Raw genomic sequence first — 19,577 nt, forward strand, 5'->3', positions numbered from 1 at the left:
TTACATTTGTTTTATTAAATATAATTTATAATATACATAAGCTTATTTTTGAAAATATGCCAGTTTTTAGAGGTAATTATCCATTATTAAAATGCTGGCAGACTACAGAGCACCTCAGAATAGACTTAAATACAGAACAGCAAGCTTTAAAGGAAAATAATCATAGAAATTTTAGAAAGCTTAAATATATGTTTATATACAGAAAGTGCATCAGTAAGAAGAAAAGCCAAACTGTATATAAAGAAATATTATTGAGCAGTTACAAAAGCCAGGCAGTCAAAACGTTCTGGGTCTCTACAATACTTATTTGTAATAAGGATACTAGTGTCATGTTGGACATGCAAAACAAATACACTCATTTCAAAAATATTCATCAAAATTGCTGTGTTTTAACCAAAACTCACCTTTTGCCAGCAAAAAAGTAATCCAGTAATTTTTTAGGACTAATACAGAACTGAGTTCAGCAGAAATCCTGCAGGGAAACAAAAATACTTTGCATCGATAGCTCTGTAATAATTTAAACTACAATATTTGAAAACATGCTTCTGTCTATGGAACTATTTAACAACATGCAACATTTCCCGTGGTCTTAAGTTTACTAAAAATCTCATCCCATTCCCTCTGTAATTATGACCTGTAAAGCCATTCCAGAATCAGGAAATATCTGTATGATCCTCAGAAAAGAAACTGAATGTAGACAATTCAACTGCTCTGAGCTGTCTTCTCTTGTGTCTTTGACTGATGCCCTACTCTCCAGCCCCAGCATGAACTCAAGCTCATTGGGGAGCTGTTAAGGCAAGTTTTAGTACACTCATTTGCTGCTGTGATTAGGAAGCTCACTCTCCATGCCAATGTTCACTTCCACCATGCCAAGACATCCGCCATTGGGTGGCAATATTTCATGGAGGAGGGATAGAGATATAAAAATATAGAAGAATGCAATATGATACATATCTACTGATATATACATACACATACATGCACTCTATATATTTTTGTAAGAATATACTCATATAATATACATAAGGTGTATAAATCACATATATAGAGATATATATGTAACATATATATAATTTCTGCATCTCCCATCATCTCCTTGAAATTCAAACTCCATACTAAATCTAAAATAAACACACAGCATACTACAACTTAGGCCAGTCCTGAAGGGTTAAAAGATAACATGCCATCATGTTTCACATCTTATCTTGACAAACACAAATTAGGAAAATCAAACTTACTCACTACTAGGTTGTTCCAGATAAATAAGACCACAAGTCCTAGAAAATAAAAAAAATCTTATTTTTGAACATGCTTCTGTAAGCAAACAATGCAGTATCTTTGACTTGAATGTCACAGCAAAGTGTGCTACAGCTGCACAAAACACACTCTAAAAGGCCACTTAAAAATCTTTGGTATTTCTTCAGTGCCACTGCAAGCCTTGTGGTGTAATGTTGCTTCCCAATTATTCTAGGTACATACCATTTCAAGAAAAAAATTCAGTTTATGCAAAAACAAACTAGGATATATATGATTTCATTCTATAAACTACCAAAGGGTGATCTCCTACCCCTTTCAAAGGTTATTTAAGAGATATTTGAAGGTCTTTTGTGATTCGGAAGGCAAAATGTTAAGTAAAAAAAAAATATTTAGACAGTAAACCAATCCTCTTTATATCTGTAAAAAGTTTAAAGTGAGTAGTAATCGCTTGTCATGCTAGTCTTACTACTGTTTGTACTGCAACAAGGGAGTTGTTTAACACAGCATTGTGGTAGTTATGGAGTAAAATGTAAGAGGTGTTTATTTAATGCATGTAAACAGCTCAGCTTCACTGTTCTGCAAATATTAGCCCACACAGTTTAAATGGGCTCCTATAACACACGGTTTGAAAAACTAAAATACTTAAATGTTGACAGACAAAGAAATCAATTTCAAAATGAAAAAAGCATACACTACCTTTCAAACTTGTGGTATAGTGCAAATAATACATCGTATTTCTTTTTCAGCCTTGATACAGTGCTATCAACTTTAGTGCTTACAGTATCCATGTTAACATCCACCTCTTTCAGAAACTGAAAAAATGTGCATACACTGAAAAAAGAAAAAAAAATGACACATTATCATAACTTGTGAAAACAAGTATTCTGAAATAGCTCTTAAAAAAGAGAAAATAAAAATACATCTCCATGAAAACCCACTGCCTTACTTTACTAGACTCCAGCATTTTCTTACTACTATTACCAGTGACTGAACCCTTGCCTTGGGAAACATTACTTGCTTACCTTGAGCCCCACCTTCACATTTTCCAGACAGTAGGAATACTGTTCAGAGGTATCTCACGATACAGGCTCTACTACAGAAGGAAAATTTCCTTGCCTAGCACAGATATTATCTCTGGAAGTCAGAATTTGCTACCTAGACACACCTTTGTTCTTGTGCTGCTGGTAATACCACAAATATCCAACACACACCTCTCAGCTCTCCTGTTCTGCTTTAGAAACACTCCTACTACTCTAAGAACATGAACCTTTGCTCCATCCATGCTAAAGAAAGACCTAGGAATGAAAACTGAGATAAATGCATTGAATTATATAGAATTTCAAGTCTTTCAACAGGACATCTCCACCCTTTGGAAATATTACACAAGGGATCAAAGTTCCCCCTTTTCATCCATGTAATATTATGGCCACCAAGGAAGCATTTTGTTACATTCATAAGTAAAATGAGCAGACTGCTAAAAATTAAAGAGGAGGAATCTATCAAATATTTTCAACTACTTCGGTTGTATCAAATATATTTTAATCCTTTATCAGAGTATAATATTCTGAGAGACTTTTGGATCATTGTCAGATTAAAGATACAAGATACAAAACCAGTCAGAAGCTCATTTAAGAACGTTTATGATGGAAGAAAAGATGTTTCCAATATATCTGAAGGCTCTAGAGGATGACTAGTAGAAATCTCTGCCAGTTTGACCTTATACCTGAGAAAGAGCCCAGGGCTAACAAGCAATTGAGTATTGCATCACAATCAGCAGAGTAACAGCTTACTCTTTGAAATCCTAAGGGAAAAAGTCTCTCACTTTTCAGCACAAGTTTGTCTGTGGAACTTGGGTGGAACATGCTGGACGTTGCTGCACAAATGCAATTGGATTTCACGCGGTTCCAAGGCAGTCAACACTGAAGAGATTAAGTCAAAACATTGGACCTGACCCTGCTCTGGGAAATGATGCAAAGTAGAAGAGGGCATGGAGAAGTCTAACCATAACAGACCACATCAAGGAAAAGGATATTCTGGCCCAGAATATTCTGAGGTTATTGCCTGGACTTAGCCTCCTGCCCTAGAGCATTGAGAGGCTCTGCTCCTGCACATGCTTTCCACACACGGCACAGTTCCTAGGAAGATGGCACTGGAATTCTTTCCTTAGATGAATGTAACACAAGGTTGCTGTTCCCACCTAAATTTACCTTAAAAGCAGATACCATAATTTTAATTTCTGCATTATGAACTTAATTAATATACAATATAACAGTAACACACCCCCAACAAAAAGAGTGCAAAGTTTAGCCTGGCATTAAAATGCTTGAGAAAGAGCAGCATGCTGGTAAACTGAAGAGTAAGGCTTCTTTTCCCCACTTCTTGATTTAGCCTAAGCCTAATGCTGGGAAAAAAGGTTTTATGGAAAATCATCATAGAGGGAAAGAAAGAAAGAAATATTTTAAGTGAAATTTGCACCAACCTGAACCAATGAATACTTTAGGGAGAGCAAGAACAACAATGGGATGAGTGATGCAACCAAAGCCAACCACAGATGACTCAAACAAGTATCACTGCTCCCTCAGCTTCTAGTTTACCAATATATTCATAATTTCTGTAAGTAACTTTCATTGTAAAATCAACTAGTCTGATATGCACAAAGATTCACTATGCCTTAAAAACATTCTCTTTATAAAAATGTTGACAAGTTAATTGTTGAAATCTAAATTCACACACTTAAACTCACTTACCTCATTTTTATACTTTTCAAAAGCTCAGTGAAAGTAAATGTCACTTCATCCAGATCAATTGCTACAATAAAGATACATACACCCCATGTTTCCTTTTTCTTTGTGTTGTAAGCCTTTTTGAAAAAAGAGAGGAAAGAGTTTTTATTAATCAACAGAAATGGGTAATGCATGGAAGGCAATAATTTGTCCAAACATGATTAGAAATGACTAAACAAAATATCCTCAAACAAACATTTGACTATTACAGCCAATTATTTTATAACAGAAAACCATTCCAGGTTTTACAATGCAGGTAAAAGACTGAGCATTTCAACTCTTATTCCTACAGTACAGGATCAATTTTACCCATACAATTCAGCAAAATACAAGCTTTGCTTCCATGGAATGTTTTTGCAGAGCAAAAGCAATGATTTTTTTTTTTTCCTAATTTACCATATTTGAGCATAACAAAACACTGAAAGTTAAGGAATAAGAAGCCAAGCCATAAAAACAGAATTGAAATCTTTACAATGACAGGCAATAAACACTCATAAATGAGTACAGCTGTGTCAACCACTCATCACTGTGGTTTGCTGAACCACAAACCCATCTCTGCTTAGCAAAGTGTGATAGTAACAAGCACTTCCAGCCATTTTCCTACCATACATCTACTTTTAAGGTCTGCCTTCTGCTATTTAGAAGGTGCAAGTTATAACCAGTCATCCTTCATCAAAAGAAGCCAACCTACAATGACACGGCATCCACATGGAGTAGAACTCCTGATGATGGTTCACAAGCCACTCCCTTGAAGACAGACAGGTATCACTTAAGATTCCAATACCCTTCTACCAAAACAGCAACTCAGCAGGAAGCTCCTGAAGAACAATGACTTGGAGAATCATGGGAAAAAAACCCTTAAGCAGGTATATCCCAAGTTTTGGAAACAAAGCTATCTTGAAGACAGAACTAGGCATGGGTGCAGGCCAAAACTGCACAACCAGCAAACTTGTAAAATACTTTTCAGAGATCCAGCAACAAATAAAACTGCAACACCACGCAAGCCCACAGCAAGGGAGCAGGATCTGAACACATTCTCCACAGCTCTAGGTTGGACATGACATCTGTTGGAGGACAGAAGTGAAATGGAGCACCAGGAGCAAGTGAATGGATACACTGCATTCCTGCTCTTCTACACTGCTTAGCTTTAGCCCACTCCCTGGCCTACTTTTTTATCCTTTCCCTGATCACTCCACCAGCTGCCTCCTAGACAACACCAAAGCGAGTTGCAGGGGCCTGTTCACTCTAGAAAATGTTCCCCAAAGGCAATAAGAGTAAGACTGTACCAGACCTAGCTCACTCTGCGGTGAGCGGTCTTCCAAACCTGCTCCAAAATCCTCTGCACCATCAGCATCCACTCATGTCCTTGCTTATTCAGCAGTGTAACCATGACCAATAACCCACTGTGCCTATAGATGATACAATTTCACTAATACTGCCAACATTTTGCTTGTTTTGGTGATAGTTGTTCTTTGTCTTTCTTGGGAACGGTATTTATGCATAAGGGAAGGGTGGCTAGGGGCTTTCTCCAAAGCAAAAAAACTTTGGCTTGTGCAATTGTTAATAGTTATAGAACAGGCCTCAATGCAAAACTAACCCTCAGCAATGTGACAACTGACAATTATTTAAGTCACTATTTTCCTCCTGCATTCCTATTTGAGTGTTTCTACAAATCATGACTCCTTGCACAGGAGAAAATTACTTTGAAATAAGGTATTAACAGACTGAGATGCATTTGTTGATACACAAAGGGATATAAAAAATTATGCAGGTTAATGCTAGCTAGTGAACTACCAAGAGGGAAGACTACTCACACTGAGCATTCCCCTGCCCCTGGAGTCAGCTGACCTTGTTTATTAAATAAGTTCCTTTCACTCCATGCTCCTGCAAACTCAGGCCATGATGTTGTCCTGTAAATACAACATCTCATAGGGCAGGAGGGCTGAGTGCCACTGAACGATGAAATTGTTCCTGGTTTGTTGCCTATGCAAACAAGCCTAGCTTTCCTGGGCAGCCTAGCTCAACTCTGGCAGGATGAGTGCTAGAAGGCCACAGCAATGCTTTATTTATAGGAGCGAGGTCTGGTTTTGCAAGAATGACCTTTAAACTCCTTGTCCAGTATGGCTGGGGGTAACAACTCATTTGTTTCTAGCATTAAACAGGAAAACAGTCTCAGAGGCAGCCTAGCAATCCATGAGATTCAAACCATTACAGATGGCCAAACTCCAGTATCAGGACTACTCCCACACCCATTGCTGAAGGTAAAGGATGCTTTGGACAACTTCTCCTCAACACAAGACGTTGCATGACTGCTTGCCTAACAAGAAAAATTACATACAACCCAAGATAAATTATGGATTGGGGTTTTTTTCCTAGTAGCAAAGAAAAGGTGAGCAGCACCTGAGCATGCCTGCCTTATAACATAGCTGAGATAAGAAGGACAGGAAAACATTAAAGAACACCAGACTGGGACTACTCCACCAGCTGCTGCTAGTTAAAACAACCAAAGACATAGGTGAACTGCAGTTTTCTCAGAAAATAAGGTATCTGTCATAGCCATGCATGAAAATTCCAGTGATTTTAATCCATAAATATTGTCATGGTTTAACCCCAGCTAGCAACTAAGTACCACACAGCTGCTTGCTCACTTCTCATCTCCACAGTGAGGGGATGTATCAGAAACCAACCATCACAGCTTGAGAAAAGAACAGTTTAATAACTGGAACAAAATAAAATGCAGCAATAACAACAACAACATTAACAATAATTGCAATAGAAGCAGAAGACAGAGAGAGGCATAAAACACAACAGAAACAAGGGATGCTCAATACATTTGCTCACCACACCCAGCCCATTCCTGAACAGCAATCAGCAAATCCCAGCACAACTCCAATGCAATTTATATATTTAAATAAATATATTATATATATTTAAATATATATAATTTATATATTTATTCATAGTGGGTATGACGTTCTTTGGTATGGAATGCCCCTTTGGCCAGTTCAAGACCTGTCCTGGTCATGCTCCCTCCAGATCTTAGTGTGCATGCCCACTGGCAGAGCTGGAAACCTGAAAAGTCCTTACCTTAGAGCGAGTACTACTTAGCAAGAACTAAAACACCAGCATTGTCAACATTCTCATGCTAAATCCAAAACACAGGACTATACCAGCTGCTAGGAACAAAATCAGCTTTATTCCAGCTGAAACCAGAACAAATATAAACATCATGGGACAGGGGAAGGGGAGAAGAAATAAGGAGATGTCTTCCTGGCAAGTCACACTCATAAGAACTCTCCTCTTTGCACCCCTTCCCTCCCCAAATTCTTTTCTTTCCTATGAGTTAAAGTTGACTGCTGAACAAAAAATACAGCAGCATCACTTCTTTCAACTGTTTTGCTTTGTTTACAGCCAAAACAGATGATTCATCTCAGAGGGACTTGAATGCATGGGAATGAAATGAAGACAAATTCATAGCCAGAAATTAATTTCTGAGGGTTTTCTTCTTCATCAGTCAGACTCAAGATCTTTGTTACAGCATCACTACAGAAAATGGGTAAGACAACAGCTCAACATCTGCCCTTGGCTGTCCTTCAGTTTCAGTAAGATGACTTGCAGTGACCTTATTTCAAATCACCATGAAGCAAAACCTACCTACAAATCACTAACCCTAAGATTATTTAACATCTAGTCATCCACATAGACTTCTTTCTCTTTTTATCATCTTTTATTTAGGATTCCAAGGAACCTATGCTATAACTTTGGGCAATATGCTGTTGAATCAATAGTTTTCTGTAGGCAAAGATCTAAAACTCTTACAAAATCTTTTAAAATATTTCTCATTCTGGACTTACCACTACTTTTATTCAATCTGATTTTTACCAGATGACCAGTTTATTTAAATCTAGGGAAAACAACCTGGGAAGAGTCAGTAGCTTAAAATGCTCATCCAACACTTAATTATTGTAAAATGGGATTCTTGCCTCTCTTTTTTCCAAATGCAGCTGAAAGGCATTAAAGGCACTAACAGGAATAACTTCTGTTCTCTGCCTCCAGAGCTTCTCCAGTGCTAAACAGTCCCAAGGAGGAGATGGTCATAGGAAATCTCAGCTCTAGTATGCAGTTAGAGATGTTTACTTGTCTGCCAACACTGATAACAATTTTGATGTTGTGTAAAAGAAGGTCAAGGGAAATGCACATGAGAAATATGCAAACACAGATGGATACTTGAATCAAATGCGATATAGGATGTCTCACTGCAAATATCAAGCACCTGATTTTTGAAGAGGAAGATATGGAACTTGACTTCCTAACACAAAATCTCAGTTACTACATTCCAATCAATATAGAGAACTAGCTTGATGGTACAAGAGCACAGATATTTGTTAGAGATAGTCCAAAGGAAGTTACAGAGATGATCAGGGGGCCGGAGAGAGTTGGGGTTGTTCAGCCTGGAGAAGAAGAGGCTTCAGGGAGATCTTACAGCATGTTCCAGTACCTCAAGGGAACTATAAGAGAGCTGGAGAGAGACTTTTTACAAGGGCATGTAGCAAGAGAGCAAGGGGGAATGGCTTCAAACTGAATGACAGCAGGTTTAGATCAGGATTAGGAAGAAATTCTCTACTGTGAGGGTGATGAGACACCAGGACAGGCTGACCAGAGAAGCTGTGGATGCCCCATCCCTGGAAATGTTCAAGGCCAACTTGAACAATCAACTTGGGCCCTGAGCAATCTGGTCTAGTAGAAGTTGTTCCTGCCCATGGCAGGGGGGTTGGAATGAGATGACCTTTAAAGGTTCCTTCCAACCCAAACCATTCTGACTTTACATGTTTATTATTGCAGTGGGTGGAAGATGACTGGAGAGTAGACTCAAGAAGCTCTCACAATAGAAAACTATTCAAAATAAAAACCTGCAGGAAAAATATCCCAGAGGGGGAAAAAAAAAAAATCCGTGACCATTATAAGCCCTGTCTACATATAAGAAGTCCTGTGTAAAGACAGATCCTTCATTTTTCAGCAATACCATTTTTAAATTTTCTATTGATCATTGTCTGGGATAGAAGATTATTATTATTTGATCTCAAAGGAGGAGATCAAATTCAAATATAATACTAGCTGAAAGTAATGAAGTCAATGGAAAGTATTGAACTAGTCAAAATAGTTCATCTGATATGCAAAATTCCCATTACACTTTTATATGCAGCAAGACTGGAGAGGTCATCAATCTCTCCCCAGGATAGGCAGAAGATGAGTAAAAAAAGAAACTCTACACCAGTTGCCTGAACTTTAAAAGTCCAAGGGCACATACAAGCAGTGCATCTGCTGCTAAGATACTGAATATCATCAGCAAGAGGCCATGGAGATTATTTGTTTTTTTGGGACTTTTAGTAGCTCTTCTTTTCTTAATAACAGAGGATCCTAAAATATCTGTAATTTGCTCATCCATCCAAAGCTTCCATGGATTCAGGTTCAGTTCAGCTGCAGTTCTATAAATGAGAGACAAAGTCTAGACAGAAAATACTTTTTTAGCTCATATGTGTTTCATGTTTTCATCAAAAGCAAGAGGCGCCTCTGTCTTTTAACATAAGGATGAGGTAGCTTACCAATTAAAATATTCTCTTTTTATTAAGAAACCACAACCAAAAGGAATTTTTTCAATGTAAATGTGAAATTTTATGGACTGGGGACACTTGGCCTGCTGAACATGAACTCTTTGGTCTATGCAGATGAACCTTCCATATTTAAGTAGTCTTTACTTCATTCCTCAACTGAAGCTACAGTTTACCTGGTACATTTTCTTCACTAAGAAAGCAGTTCAACTCCTGCACAAATCAAGTGCTCTGCAGTATCTGCTTACCAGGGTAAGTCACCAGTTGGAGAGAATTTCAAGATGTAAGAAAAGTAATTAGAGACAAGAAAAAAATGCCTAGAAAGTCTTCATATGCTAGAGACTTTCTGAAGGAAAAGAAAAGGCAGCAATAATACATCTCTCATGGGGTACAGAATTGGCTGGTACAGAATTTTACACCACTGGCTTGAATTATAACAGAAACAAATTAGTACAGTACTTGGGGGAAAAAAATAAATGGGCAAATAAAGCTAAATTAGGAAAACCTAACTATGCAGACTGCAGATCTTTCACTACGACAATTTTTAAATAGCGGGTTAGACAAATACTTGATAAAAATGGCTCAGGAATTCCTGACTCTGAACAGCTGAGCTGCTGCAGGAGAACAGTGAGCCACATTTCCCAAACAGTGCTATGAACAGCCAACAAAAAAAATGGAGCTCCTACCCACACACCACATATTACAGCCAACTAAGCCAATGAGCTCGAAACATACCAGACCCTATGCCTTAAGGTCCTTGGCAGACTCCAAATTCCATCAATTTCTTAAACCACTTCAATTTTCTTTGGAGAAGTTTGGTTCCAATTTAGTCACCAAATCATCTGTTCCTCACATGGGCTCTTTCCAATATATTCAGCAACAATTTGCTCAAGCTTTTCTTTCCTGCTTATATCACCCCATATTCTACTTCAGATTCTCATTCTGTTCTCTACCAAAACAAACAGTAGCAGAACATAACAAACGCCCTGAGCTTCTTCATAGCAGTATTAGTATTAGTATTAGGCTTCCTGGACTACTTCTAATATCCCTTACACCAACAATCACATGCTGCTCACCAAAGTACATTAGTAATTCCACTAAATCTATTCATTCCATCTAGAATTTACAAGCACTGTTGGTTCATAATACAGATTTCAGGAGAGTTACAAAAAATTAAGAGTACAAGAGAAGCAAGGGTGAGAGCCAATGTTAAGCCAACAACAATCAGTGTGTAAAAGTTTTGAAACTAAGACTGTAAAAACTACAACTCTAAAAGATTCTGTTCATCTAGGCAGCATGATTTGATAAAGAAAAGAAATGATAGAGAGAACAAAAATATTTGTATGACACCAGTGAAAAGCTCTTGTTTAGATAAACACTTCCATGTTCACAATAAGCTTGTGTGGGAGTTCACCAGATAGCAAAAGAATTTAAAAAGAAACATCTTTCTGATTACACTTCAGATACCTTCCTTCAGCCCACACACCAAGAGTGCTGATTCAGCATTTGGGGTTCTAAGACATTTTGAGTCACCATTTTATTGTAGAAGAATGTCATTAAACTTGGCTGTCACAGAGGGAAGCTTTAATGTTCTCCTACTATGAAGGAAAACACCACCATATTTAACAGACAGCTGTGGTGCATTTGAACAAGCCTCCTCTGCAGACCTGGTTTTCACAACTACAGGTCAGCCACATTTTCCAGAAAAGTTGTGTTACCATCTCTCTCTTGTCACCTTCTTCCTCCTCCACACCTCTCAAAGAGGTTCAGCTGTTTCAAGGACTCACAGCCCAGCTGCAATAGGGTGCATCTGCATATCCTTGACTCACACGCTGTGGAAAGAGATAACTGGAGAGCACTGCAAGGAAAGCTACAGAGCACAGAAAGAAAGTGCAAGATAAGAAAGCTGAAATTTCAAAGTATCATCACTAGTAGCTCAAATGCTCAAAAGAAAAAATATCAGAGTGGAAAGGTGTGACATCCTGAAGGAAAAAAAGCAGTGGCTCCAGCGGGCATTGGCATTCATTCCAGGGAGCAGCAGATAACAGGTTCTCTCCTCCTGGCTGATGCCTGCCTGGCCAATAAAATGTCTCATTGAAGCACAGGCACATTTAGGCTGGTAGGTCACTACATTCTAGCAATTTTTTCGTATATGCCTGCCAAAAACAATTGCTTTTTACTTTTAATCCATATGTGCCCAGTTTGCAAAGTCTCTGCACATGCACCCTAAGCAACTCAAAAAGGACAGCACTACAAGCACTACAAACAAGATGTTTTCATTTCAAGTCACTAAATATTCACTGAGCAAAGATAGAGTAGATATTCAGACTGCATCCAAACCCATATCTGCACCCTGAGTATCTGCCAGTTACCACAGTACCTAAAGTCTGGGCCACACTGCTTCCTAGTTACCACTACAAGTGCCCTTCACGTTCTCAGAGATTTGGCAGGCACAATTATAGTATCAACCACAATAAAACAAGGCCAGTGAGCCAAGAAAGGCAAGGTTTCAGGTCTTTGTGCTTTGTAAATGGCTTGAGAGAGGGACTCTTAGATGCTACCTCTATTTCCATCAGCAGCTAAGCTTCCTCAAGTCAAACTAACTACACTGCTAAACAAAAGTGTTCTGGTAAGTATTTGTCTCAACTGGTGGCCTGCTGTTTAACTTTTTGCTTGAGAACAGAAAGCTGCTACACATCTTCTGCTCCAGTTCAGAACTGAACAGGTTACTACTGAACCTTACTGATTAAAACACATGCAGCTGGTGCTTGCAGGACAAACCCTGGGACAGCCCCTCCGACATAATACCACAGAGAAGAAAAGAGCAGCCTCCTCCCAAATCCCTGCAACTTGAACTAGAGAGTCATCCTGAGAAGCCAGGCTCACCATAGTAGCTTGACTTGGGAAAAGAAGCAGCAATTAGCCAGGCTGTTAATTTGCTTGACTTCAGAGTCAGATGAAGCCTGCTCTCAGCTAGAAGTAGCAACTCCAGCATCTTCCAGGTCTCCATGGAGGCACACACTTGACAGCTCACTCATTTCAACACCCTGCAGATACTTGTCTAAGTTTGAGGGAAAGGCCTTGGACTGAAATATAATGTAGATTTTTTTCCCCCCTGTACATTAAAAGGCTCTCAACAATCAATTTTAATTGCAATACAACAGATATTAGTTATATATCATAATGAAGGTCTGGTTATGAATAGGTAAAGGAAGCAATCTTCAGATGTTGAAGGGTTTCAACCACCATGTATCTTATCTGGCCACTGCTAAGTAATGATCAGTGAAAAGAAAACTTTACCTGTAAATGAAATTTGCAGGATTATACTGCAACCTGCTTTGCTTTTTTTCAGTCAAGGGAACTGACTACTCCTGTTTTCATTCTTACAGGGGAACTCAACTATGCTTTTAGGTAAATGCTTTCATGAACATCCATGACTAGAAATTGTATCTGTTACTGAAAGAGCCGTGCACAGTCTCTCTTCTATGCTATTATTTCTCCGTGATGTGAATGCATCAAGACCTGGTATATCCACACTGCAGTTTAAAAAATACTGATTACAAACTATTAGTAATGACAGTGTAGCTGTGACAGGTCGGCAGAAGTCAGAACATGTGCATCAAAGCAAGTGCCCACAGTGGGAATAATACCCCAGCTGGGTATTATAAAACTGCGTCTGGACTCTTTAACAGAGCTTCTGCCATGATTTAGCTGTAGTATAGCTGTTCTCTGAGCCAGCTTGTTGACACAGCAGTCATACTGAGGAGAAGGAAAAGCAAAAATCAAGAAAGGCCCTAACACTTTATAATTCTGTTTACACATGCCCAATGACTAACTTTGAACGGAAATGCCTTAACGATAAGCACAGGTTAACATTATGCAACAAAAAAGGAAACATTCCTGTCTCTGCAATAGTCATCTCCATACTCTTTCTGCAGCCTCATAAAGGATGCAGAGGGAAAAAAACCACACAGAAGCACGCAGTAAGACTACCTGTATAAAGCTGACTATGACATATTTGAAATAACTTGCAGTTCGAAGAATCAGGTGATAACATGGTGCTGTTTTCTCCTGTCACTTGTTAGTAACCTAGAAGGGCTCCTGAGCACGTACCTTTATCACAAAATATTAACAAAAAAGGGCAATTTACAGAAGTTAGTTTACACAGACATGAAAACGGCAACATCCCACTTCAGCCTGCCTTCACTTGGAAAAAGCTAAGTCATAGTACATGAGCTTTGGCTCTGGGACCGGGGGCGGCCGCTGCAGCGAAGTTAGGCTCAGTATGAGAGCCGGGGCACAGGACAGACTCTGCTGCCGAGCGATGCTCCGAGCAGCACTACTCACTAGAGCTCCATCCGCTGCCGACAAGCTCTCGTACGTCTTCCACGCTTTCTCCCTCACGCTCTCCGACACCTTCAGCGCATCACAGAGCACGACGAAGTCCGCTTCGCCGACCTCGACCCTGGGAAAAGCATCGCACATCTCAGCGGGGACACGGAACCGGGGGACGACCACGGAACCCACACCACCCGCTGCCGGAGCCGCCCCGGGGTGACACCGCCCCGCAGCCCCGACCTCCGGGCGCCGAGCCCCGGGGCGGCCCGCCCGCCCCCAGCCAGCTCCTGACCCGGGCGCCGCTTACCGGGGCGCGGCGGGCGGCGCGGAGCCGCCGTCGGGGCTGGGGCGCTGCGTCCTGGCGGAGCCCGCCCTGCGCGGGGGCTTGGGCGGCATGGCGGGAGCGGCTGCCGGGAGCGCCCGCCGCGGGCGGCACTGACCAGGGGCCGCCGGCTCCCGCTCCCGGCCCCCGCCCGCCGCCCGAACCGCGGGAAAACGGCGTCAGCGCCGCCCTCCGTCACTTCCGCACCGGCGGCCGCGCCCCCGCCCCGCCCGCGGCCCCGGACACGGGGCGGGACCGAGCGGCAGAGGCGGCGCGGCCTCACGGAGCCGCCCGGGTCCCGCGGCCGCCTCAGGGACGGCGGCCCCGCCGTGCCTGACGTTTCAGGTACTTAGCGGGTACAGGCGATACATCTTCTCCGTGAGATGGGAGGGAACGCAGACCTGTGTATAAGAATAACTGTACGGAATAACTGTACAGGTGCAGAGCAGGGCAGGAATTGCAGATCCTTTAGTATCTGCTGGTTCAATCAAACCAAATGCCGGGTCCTACACTTTGGCCACAACAGCTGCCGGCTGGGGGCAGAGTGGCTGGAAGGTGGCCCAGGGGAAAGGACCTGGGGGTGCTGGTCAACAGCAGCTGAACATGAGCCAGAGTGTGCCCAGGGGGCCAAGAGGCCAGTGACATCCTGGCCTGTGTCAGCAATAGTGTGGCCAGCAGGACCAGGGCAGGGATTGTGCCCTCGTACTCAGCACTGGTGGAGTTACATCTTAACTGTGTCTGGTTCCTCATGGGAAGAAAGCCCAGAGAAGGGCAGGGAGCTGGGGAAGGGTCTGGAGCACAAGCCCTGTGAGGAGCGGCTGAGGGGAGCTGGGGGTGTTTAACCTAGAAAAGGGAGGCTTGGGAGACCTTACTGCTCTCTGCAACTGCCTGAGCAAAGGCTGTGGTGAGGTGAGGCTTGGCATCTTCTCCCAGGTAACAAGTGACAGGACTAGAGGACGTGGCCTCAGACTGCACCGGGGAGGTTTAGATTGGACATCAAGAGGAATTTCATCATGGAAAGGGTTGTTAAACATTGGAATGGGCAGCCCCATGGGCAGCAGTGAAGTAACCATCCCAGGAGGTGTTCAAGAAGCAACTAGATATGATGGCATTTGGTACCACAGCCTCATTGACAGGGTGGTGGGTGACCATGACTCAGTGATCTCTGAGGTCTTCTCCAGCCTAAATGATTCAGTGAATCAGTGACTTCTCAATCTGACATTAATCCAAGTCCTAACACTGTGTGGTAAAATTACATTTAATGTAAGAAGTTCAGGCTGCGGGCATCTCCTGGAATTTTAAGTCAATGAAATTCAAATTGCCAGTGCCCTGATTCGAAGATCTTAAAAATCTGCTTTATTGTCTACAGTTGCATACTCACATTTAGAAGGCCAATCTCTGCTGCAAACAAGCACAATGATTTTCAGACTTACATGGTGGCAACTTCTTAGAAAAGGAAAAATATTTGTGTTTAAGGATTCTTATTACCTGCACATATCTGACATTCACCTGTAAAGTGACTACTTTTAGTGAGACTGCTGTCAAAATTCTGGATTTAGGAAAAACCCAAATAAAAATCAGCTTGAGCATTCATATGTTACACAAATAAAATTCCCTAGTATTTTTACATTCATACATTCTAGTAATTTGTTCAGGCTTGTCCTTTATATTCATTAACTTTAAAACAGGAGAACAGTGTCTGGCTTTCTGCTTTATAATTACAATTAAATCAAATACAGAAAAGTGAATACAGAACAAATCAAAGTACATGAACTTCAAATTAAATGTTTGAGTTGTAGACTGTAATGGGATTTGGACACTCCTGATTATGATTCTAGTAAAACTGTGGCAGTAACTTCACCCTGCTTCTACACACATTTAAATACTTCTTGTATTCAGATGGTACCAGATGCTGTGGAAGTTTTGGGGTTTAGGACTGTCTGCCATCATTGAACCACAGACAAGTAGACAGACCAGCTTGGGAAAGTAAGCTGAACCCCTAAACCACAGCTGAGTCCATTGCCTTCTCCTCACAACTGGCTTTAAGAGCACAAAAGAATTTAAAATGAGAGCATAGCATCTCAGAAAACTTGGTCACAGCCAGTGGAGACCATGCCAGCTGTCAGCAAGAAGGAAACAAACACACCCTCCTGGGCTGCTTCCCTCACAGCTGCTTTAACATGCTGTTACAGCCAGGCCCTGCACCGTCCAGATGGCAGGCAAAGAATTTGTCTCATATGGCCCTTGGTGCATTGCTCCTTTTAAAAAGTTCACAAACCAGCCTCAGTGTAAATACTAGGGGGTTTTTTAATTGTTAGTGCACCAAGCACCTTCTCAAGTCAGATTTTATGTACTTTTTCATCAAGCAAGGCTCTTAGGGCTAGCCTCCATAAATAGGTAAAACCAAAATATAATCTTAGAATGCTTCAGGTTGCAGCTGGAGGAAGACAAAGGGAGCAGCAGATGAATGAAGCAACAATAACCTTTAATAATCCATCCCAAAGCCTTGGCTATAGTAACTACATCTAAACTGTAGTAAGAAGAGTTAACATGTATGTACTTCCAAAGAGGCACGTCCTTGGGTAAAACCATATTTAAGATGCTGCACCTTTTTCCCCTTCTCCTTTTAAGATGTGCTGATTTGAATGTTTTAATGTATTCTAAAACATCTTCTAAATGAAGCCTTTGGACTTGTCAATAAAATTACAATGGAAAGAAAAAAATCAGCTCCTACTGGGGAAAAACAAAATCAGCAAAGGAAACACTGCAATGTCAAATAAAGAATTAATGATAAATTTTGCATCTGACCTGACAAAAATCTTAATTTTAAACATCTTGCTATAGCTTCTTTTAGAGTATAGGTCACGGACATATGTGTAACATTGTCCCGTCAGGCAGTCCTGACTCATTGTTTCCAGTTGCTACACAACCTTTGGTAATTTTATTATCCTAATTTTTTCACTTAAAAATATTGCTGTAGTTTCATGGTAATTGCCAGTGGGAATTAAAGCCATTATTTCAATTATAGTAAAATTAGTTTTCTGAAGCTGCATGACCAAAACATACGCATTTAAAAACCCACTAAATGGAGAGCTTCTGGATATTAGTCCAAATACTAAATATTGGCAGAATTTCTACTGAATAAATCCCATAGGCTGTAAAACTCAAGGATCATGAAGATGTCTGCATGTATCACACCCATTTTCCTGCATGTAACAGGCAGAATTAACCAGAGAGGGGACAGAGCCTTTCCTGGCCAGCCTTTTCTGTGCATTCACATTCCTTGCACTGTGTAGCAGCCCGCAGCCCTCTGCCATCAGTGTCACCTGGAGCCCAGCTGTCCCTCTCGAGCCCCAGCACGAGTGCTAACAGGAGCAAGGAGGTGACAGACCTGCAGGCCAGCTTTTCACCAGCTGCTGCCTACAGGCCCCAGGCCTTAAGAAGAGCCTTGCTGGAGAAGCACCTGGTGCAGCAGGCAGACCCAAGTGACAATCTTGCTGCAGGAGAGCCTCAGGGACACCCAGGCCATGGCTTGAACAGGCCATTTGTGCTCCCCAGCATCACCTCCCCGGGTAACGCTGTGATTGCCTTGGCACCAGCTCTGCCTTTGAAGCTGGAAAGAGTTTACTGGGGTGAAACTGACTGGTTGTGCCTCTTGGTGGTGGTAAGCCTGACCCCTATGCCATTGTTTCCTACACAAATACACAGCTTGAGATGTGAAGAGTAAAAACCATTTCTGTAAGTGAATATTTCTACAGTGATGTAAAGTCCATAGGGACCATAGCAAACATCTACCCGTTTCTCTTTGAGATGAGAGGTATCTGTCAGATGTTAACTTCTAACAATTCAAATCCTCTCTCTATACATTGACATTATTAATAAAAACAATATTTTTCACTCCACAGTCTCACACATCGGTGGCTTGCTCTTCTCAGAGCACTGCTGGACTCTCAGGACTGCAGTGATGAGTTTCAGACAGGAATCTCTATCAATAAAGCATTTGACCAGACTGCAGTGGGATCTGAAAGGACACCACTGTTACTGGATGAGAAAATGGCTAAATGTAAATAATGCGTATGTGCCAAACCTCAACTCTTCACAGATGTTTCCAGCTGTTTTTCTTGGACATCAGAGACGTTTTGCATTGATCAGGCTCTTAGACTTGACTGTCACTTTTTTCTCTTTTTACTCTGTTGTATTTGTTTATAGAAGAATCATAACTACTTATACAGACCTTCCATATTTCTTGTTCTCTGTGAGAATGGCTGTCAGAGCTGTGTCTGTTTTAACAGATTTGCAGTTGTGCTGAGAACTAGGGTACTAAAAAATAAAATCCCTGACTAATGCAATTTATCAGATTAAGCCCTAGTGACAGTGCAATTACATCAGACAAAAATGATCATTCCTGGTATGGCTTTCCTTGCTTACAAAGGTTCTTGGATATCAGTGTACATCATGCCCTTGCATGTACAGCTGCATCACACCCTGTGCTTTGTCACACAGGTACCACCCTGTGTCTTTGGCAGGCAAAGCACTTCAAACCCTGGGTACACTGTGCCCCAGGAAGGTGCAGGGAGAACATCCTGTGTTCCCTCTGCAGGACAGTTCATTTCAGCTGGTACTGCCAACTGCTAATGAAATAAAGAGCAGCAAGCAAACCACAGCCCTCTTGTTGCAATTACACAGGCACATTAAGGACCCTCCTGCAATCCCTCCCTTCCCAACCTTCTCAGTCCCAAGTTCTGCTTCCTCTCGCCACATGGCAAAATGCACTCTGGCCGAGGCAGCACCCTGTTCTGCTGCTGGCCATCTACCCAGTGAGGATGTTTCCCATGCCTTCACTTCCAAGATTTCCTAAGCCCACAAGAAGCAGAACGCACCCTCCTGGAAGTAGTTCTTAGGAGTCAAATTAATCTTAACCAACAACCTGAAAACCAATTGAAAATTAGTGACCATAGCCTGTAGTGAGTGAGCATAGGCATTTCTCTGAACTAAACCAACCCGTGACCTTGTTTATTTCTTTTTTCTACAAGTGTGTCTAAGAGAAAGACATTCTTTACTAATCCATGACAGTGAAATACCCTAATTAGGTGAAAACATTTGTGTATAGCATTCCAGAAAAACTCCTGGTGTGACAACAGCGCTGTAGGCTCTTCTATGTTGCTTCCTCCGTAGCAATAAAATCTCCTCCTACCACTGGAACAAGCAATGTCAGTGAGAGTGCAGCTCTGCTGATGTCTCTAAACCACAAGCTTTTGCTAATACTGA

The 19,577-nt window shown here is 41.4% G+C and overlaps 1 protein-coding gene across 1 annotated transcript in view; it reads right to left on the reverse strand.

Moving 5' to 3' along the window:
• The window catches only part of RB1 (RB transcriptional corepressor 1), a 71,881-nt gene extending 57,460 nt beyond the window's left edge, over positions 1–14,421 (reverse strand). Inside the window, exons 1-6 of the mRNA XM_059839023.1 lie at positions 14,295–14,421; positions 13,997–14,114; positions 4,005–4,117; positions 1,954–2,088; positions 1,239–1,277; positions 405–472 (exon numbers count right to left, since the gene is read on the reverse strand). Of these exons, the coding sequence (XP_059695006.1) occupies positions 405–472; positions 1,239–1,277; positions 1,954–2,088; positions 4,005–4,117; positions 13,997–14,114; positions 14,295–14,383 (562 nt within the window). The 5' untranslated portion in view covers positions 14,384–14,421. The remainder of the gene's footprint in view (positions 1–404; positions 473–1,238; positions 1,278–1,953; positions 2,089–4,004; positions 4,118–13,996; positions 14,115–14,294) is intronic.
• Positions 14,422–19,577: the final 5,156 nt, after the last annotated feature.

This window comes from Haemorhous mexicanus, chromosome 2 (assembly GCF_027477595.1).
Source record: "Haemorhous mexicanus isolate bHaeMex1 chromosome 2, bHaeMex1.pri, whole genome shotgun sequence".
Taxonomy (NCBI): domain Eukaryota; kingdom Metazoa; phylum Chordata; class Aves; order Passeriformes; family Fringillidae; genus Haemorhous; species Haemorhous mexicanus.